Source organism: Bos grunniens, chromosome 2 (assembly GCF_055505025.1).
Source record: "Bos grunniens cultivar Pamir isolate PY7600 chromosome 2, Bosgru_T2T1.0, whole genome shotgun sequence".
Classification (NCBI taxonomy): domain Eukaryota; kingdom Metazoa; phylum Chordata; class Mammalia; order Artiodactyla; family Bovidae; genus Bos; species Bos grunniens.
In genome coordinates this window covers 976,648-982,068 of record NC_141166.1, presented here as the reverse complement: position 1 = coordinate 982,068, position 5,421 = coordinate 976,648, and the positions used below count along the sequence as shown (strand labels likewise).

The following is a 5,421-nucleotide window of genomic DNA, read 5'->3' as shown; positions in this document are numbered from 1 at the left end:
GAGGAACCAGAGCTGGTCTGGGCAGGAGGGGAGCCAGCCCGGGGCCCCAGGCTCCCAGGTCAGCCTTCCCTGGCTTCACTCCCTGATGCCGCGTGACGTCAAGCCGGGCTCCGTGGACCTGTGGGTGGGCAGGGGCCTCTCGAGGGGTTCTGGGCCAGCCTGTCTCCTTACACGGATGTTCAGGGTGCCCTGGCTTCCTGGGGGGTTTGGGTCAGATACCTCGTTTCAGATCCCGGCCCCGCCACTTCCCAGGTGCAAGCCCCAGGCTCTCTGTGAGGCTCCGTTTCTCCATCTATACAATGGGAATACCCTCTCCTTGCAGGGATTGAATGAGGCCACGCTGGAAAGCTCGCAGCCAGGAGCCCTGGCCCAGCAGGCCCCTCAGAACTCAGAGCTAGAACGACCGTCTCGCCGAGCCTCCTTTACTCTGAATAAAACCTCGCCTGCTGCCTCCTCGGCCTCTCCTCTAAGCTGGAGGTCAGGCAAACACCTCCTGCGAACAGAACCTTCTATATCGTTAAGGACCATTCCTGAATCATCTGCTCTCCTCCCCTGAGTCCAGACCCAACCCACCCTGCCTCAGCTTTCTCTTCTGGGTCTTGAAATATTCCAGAGTCGGGGTGGTGGGAGGGGCAGGGGGCAGGGAGACAAGCCTGACATCTGGGTTCCCTGGGGGGCTGGGAGGGGAACAGCTGCAGGTTCTATATCCTCCTCCAGGGCCGTCTCAGGCCTCCCAAGAGATGGCCCTGAACGTTATCTGTTCTGGCTGGGGAGGCCCTTGCCTCACACAGGGATCCCGTGGGTGGGGGTCCCCCATGCACCCCTGACCTTGCATCTCCTGACCTCCCCAGATCCAGGGCCTTGGGCTTCTGCCCTGATCCCTGGCACCAACGGCTGAGAGAGAAAACCCTCTGCAAGAGGTCTGCAGTCTGATGGGGGAGGCACAGTTCTTCGACTGCTGGGGGAAGACAGGCCCAGAGACAGGAACGCACAGGGTCCTGAGGTGGGCCAGGGTCTGAGCGGTGGGGGGGACAGTACAGGACCCCACGCGGTTGCCACGGCGGCTCTGGGGCTGGAGTTATCAGCCTGGAATGCTGGGCAGTGAGCTCAGCCTCGCGGCCTCCCGCACTGGACTGTCAGCAGGGCGGTCTCACTGGAGAAGCTCCCCAGCCCCTCTGGGCCACGGAGAGGACTAAATTTAGCCGGTAGACAAGGGGCTGGCCCTGTGCCCAGGGCGGCCGGGCCTTATAAAGCGGCGGTGGCCGGTCCCCGGCAGCTCCCCGAGCCCACTGCCCCCGTGCTGCCTGTCTGCCCAGCCCGCCGGCCGGGGCCCGCCGCCGCCCCGTGGATGAGCCACAGGACATCCTCCACCTTCAGAGCGGAGCGGAGCTTCCATTCCTCCTCCTCCTCCTCCTCCTCGGCCTCCCACAGCCTCCCGGCCCAGGACCCACCCATGGAGAAGGCCTTGAGCATGTTCTCCGAGGATTTTGGCGGCTTCATGCGGCCCCACTCGGAGCCCCTGGCCTTTCCAGGCAAGCGCTCGGGGCCCCGTGGGGAGGGGGGCCACGTAGGGCGGGACCACCCGCTGCCACTGCGCCTCCAGCGACAGGTGCTACCGCTGCAGCCCCGTGCAGCCGCCGGGGCAGATGTGGCTGGACAGACAGATGTGGCCAGGACGGGCAGGCCTTCAGGAGACAGTGCTGGCCTGGGGTCAGCTCTGGTGCCGGGGTCCGCGGGGCCTGGGGCCAGGTCCTCTCTGGAGTTCTGAGAGCTGCGGGGCTCTGGGGAGGCACGCAGACCCCCTGCCGGCCTGGGGTGGGTCCCTGCAGAGTGTCCTACACGCACACCCCTCCCCCACAGCCTCTGCTGGGCAAGGCCCCGCCCCCTTGGTGCAGAAGGTGGGCTGCAAGAGGTGAGGGGGACGGGCTGGTTAGACAGTCAGGCCTCGGGGTCTGCCCCTTCACCCCGCACCCGAGAGGGAGCCAGAAACCTGGCCCTGGGGACCAGCCTGCCCTGTGCTCTGCCCACCCAGCACTCCCCACGGCCCGTGCTGGGGGGCCGGGCAACATCAAGACCCTGGGAGACGCCTATGAGTTTGCTGTGGACGTGAGCGACTTCTCACCTGAGGACATCATCGTCACCACCTCCAACAACCACATCGAGGTGCGGGCTGAGAAGGTGAGCCCGTCCCCCCGCCCCAGTCCTGGGCTTCACACCCGTACCCTCTGCACAGGGGCCCTCTCCCAGGTCCCATCCTGGGACCCTGCACCCTGACCGCAGCCCTCAACGCCCAGGACAAACAGGAGGCCTTGCTCCTGCAGCTGGTGGGCCACAGGACCCCTGTCACTAACCCAGGCTCCCAGGTTCTTTCTTCAGGAGCCAAGGGAGCCACGGGGAGCGGCGAGGGGCAGAGGGGTGCAGGAGGGGGCCCCCGGGAGGTGAGAGAAAGGGAGCTGAGAGGAGGAGGACGGCCCTCCCTCTAAGCCTGTGGGTGGTGGGCACCCCATGCCCGGAGGCAGCCGGGGCAGGAGCTCTTGCCCCTGATGCCCCTCAAGGCCTCGTTTCTCCCAGACCCAGAGGCCCAGCTAGCATCTCATCTCGGGACCCCTGAACTGGGCTCAAGGCTGGGCAGAGCCCTGCAGGTCAGGGCCTCACACCCTCCAAACCCCACGCTGCCTCCACCCACAGGTCCTCAGGGTCAGGAGGCTTGCACCCTGGAGGAGGGGGTGGCTGTGGCTGAACGGGCAGGTGCCCCTTAGAGGAGAGGGGCTGCCCAGGGCCGCCTCTGATTCCCGCGGCCTGGCTTCCTCCTTTGAGCCTGGAGGGCCCCCATCAGGGAGCCAGGCCCTGCGGATGCCAGGACCAGTGGGCAGCACGTGCCCGCCCTGCCCCCACCAGTGACTCAGCGACCCCGGCTCTGCTGGACACTGTGCTGGCGGTGTCAGGGGGCGTGCTGCCAGCGGCTGATGGACACCCACGAGCGGGCATTCGAGCGCAGGGACCTGGAAACGCCCCCTCCTCCTTTGAGCTCCTCCACCAAGCTCCGCCCTCCCCCGGGCCTGCTGGGGTCCTTTGAGCTCCTCTGCACGCATCCACGCTCGGCGCTCAGCCCGTGGGCACCACTGCCCCAGGGCAGCTCCGATGCCAGCCTCTCGCGCCTGAGAGCAGGAGCTCAGGGCGCGTGGGGCCCAGCTGGGGTGGGAGCAGGGAGCAGGGGCTGGGGCTTGACGTGAGCAGGCGGGGCTGGGGGGGGGGGTGCAGCTCGCCCTGACCCTTCGCCCCTTCCCCAGCTTGCAGCCGATGGCACCGTCATGAACACCTTCGCTCACAAGTGCCAGCTGCCTGAGGACGTGGACCCCACGTCGGTGACCTCGGCCCTGCGGGAGGACGGCAGCCTCACCATCCGGGCCCGGCGCCAGCCCCCCACGGAGCACGTGCAGCAGACCTTCCGGACGGAGATCAAGATCTGAGGCCGCCCCTGCCCCACCCCCAACTACCCCGTGTCCTGTTCTCCCCGCTGGCCAGCCAGAGTGGCTCTCCTGATCCCCTCGTGACAGCGCTGGGGACATCTCAGCCCAGGTTCCGGGCCCTGACACCCCACCCCACCCCAGACCCCAGGTGGGTCATCCCCACCCCCAAATGAGGGCTTCTGCTCTACCCAGGGCAGGTCGGGGACCCCCCCGCCTCACTCGTGACCCCCAGATTGCAGATGCAGCCTTAATCCAGAAGAAAAGGTTTGGGATGGGAACAGGAGATGCAGAGAACCCGGTTTGGAGAAGGGGCTTGGGACAGGCAATCCGGGCAAATAATCTGCAGGACAGACAGACAGACATAGTCTTTCATCTTTGGAGTCTCTGCAGGGCAGGGCAACTGGGCACCCGGGACGCCCTTGGCCAAGGGAAGCAGGAGGGCAGAGGCAGGTCGCCGGCAGAGGTGCCCACAAAACCGAACTGCCCAGGCACAGAGAGGCCAGGAGACAGCCCTGATGGTCCGCTTCCCCGCGGCCGCTCTCCAAGCCCCGAGCCGACTGCCAGGCTGCCCGCCCACAAGGTGCCCCATCCAGCCCGCTGCCCCCGGGCAGGGCCATGTTGTGTCTGTATATAGACGGGGTTTTCCCAATACAGCTGGTTCGTGATAAACTGTGTGAACCGTCTGTTACCTGCTCATGCCTCCAGGGAAGGCTGGGCGGAGGGGCGGGGCTGACCCTTCCTCCTCCCACCCGGAGACCTGGGCTCCCAGGACTGTCTCCGCCGCAGACAAGTCACCCCACAAGAGGAAGTATGGATGGGGCTTGAGTCCTCAAGGTAGGACCCCAGCTTCCCGCCAACCTTCCCTTGTGGCCGTCCGCCTCCCCCATCCTCCCTATCTATGATCTGTGAAGCGATAGGCGTGGCATGTGTGTGTAGCACACACACACACAGGTGCACACACACACATGCCCAGTTACGCTTGTCCTTCAAATACAAAGCGTTACCATTGATTGCAGCCAAATTCAGAACATTCTATTTTTATTTCTCAATTTTTGGTCACACCCTGCAGCCTGTGGGGCCTTAATTCCCTAAGCAGAGATTGAACCCGCACCTGCTGCGTGGGGAGGTGGAGCCTTAACCACCGCCACCAAGAAAGTCTCAGAGCACTCTAAAAGCAGGTTTACAATCTCCACTTTTATCAGTGGGGACAGAGTCTGAGCAGCTGAGCGGCCAGCTTGCCCACTGAAGGCTGGGTTTGAACCCAGGATGTCAGAAGCTGCTCTCCAACCAGCCGTGCTCCTCTGTGCAGAGGGGAAGAGCTCCCTGTTCTGCCTTTCAGCCCTGCACCCACTCCACAGCTTCCTGTTAGAGAGAGAATGCCCCACCCCTGTCCCTCCTCATCTCCAGGCCAGGACAAGGACCTCCTGCCAGCCTCCATTTTGGGGACCCCCAGCTGCCCCCCATGACCTGGTGCAGTCTCCCACATTCAGAGGCAGGGCTGAGGGGTTGCAGTAGGGGGCCCCAGCTCTGTGAGGTCGCCTCAGGGGACGACGGGGGTGGTGGGGTCCTGGCGTTGTATCCTGCACACACAATAAACAGCAGAATCACCAGCTTCTGGAGGTCACCCGCCTGAGGTTTTCAAGCTTGGGGTAGGGCAGGAATGGAAAGCTGGATAAACGGTGTCTTTCTTGAGACTGGGGAGTGGGGTGGTAGCTCAAGTAAAGGTCAAGACCACACAGAAAGGTGGGTTCCTTTGGCCTCCTGCCTTGGCTCCCAGGCCCACGTGGGGAGTCTTCTGGGAATGGTTTCCCTGAAACCCTTGCGTCGCCTTCTCTTCCAACTGCCAGCCCCTGCTCCTACCTGCCAGGCGCTGTCCCAGGCATGGGGACGCCTACAGTTGGTCAGCTGCACTGGGCGGCTTTTGAAGTCTGTCTTGTACCAGCCGGGTGCT

General features: G+C 64.5%; 1 protein-coding gene across 1 annotated transcript; it reads left to right on the top strand.

Moving 5' to 3' along the window:
* The first annotated feature begins 1,225 nt into the window (after nt 1-1,225).
* Nucleotides 1,226-5,080, top strand: HSPB7 (heat shock protein family B (small) member 7). Its single transcript, XM_086324592.1, has 3 exons — nt 1,226-1,532; nt 2,033-2,178; nt 3,291-5,080. Exons 1-3 carry the CDS (start codon nt 1,349-1,351, stop codon nt 3,468-3,470), a joined length of 510 nt encoding a protein of 169 aa, XP_086180718.1. The 5' UTR covers nt 1,226-1,348; the 3' UTR covers nt 3,471-5,080.
* Nucleotides 5,081-5,421: the final 341 nt, after the last annotated feature.

Coding starts and splice junctions, on each gene's coding strand:
- HSPB7 (XM_086324592.1), top strand. CDS start 1,349: ATGAGCCACAGGACATCCTCCACCTTCAGAGCGGAGCGGAGCTTCCAT. Junction 1,533..2,032: donor GGAGCCCCTGGCCTTTCCAG/GCAAGCGCTCGG, acceptor CTGCCCACCCAG/CACTCCCCACGGCCCGTGCT. Junction 2,179..3,290: donor TCGAGGTGCGGGCTGAGAAG/GTGAGCCCGTCC, acceptor CCCCTTCCCCAG/CTTGCAGCCGATGGCACCGT.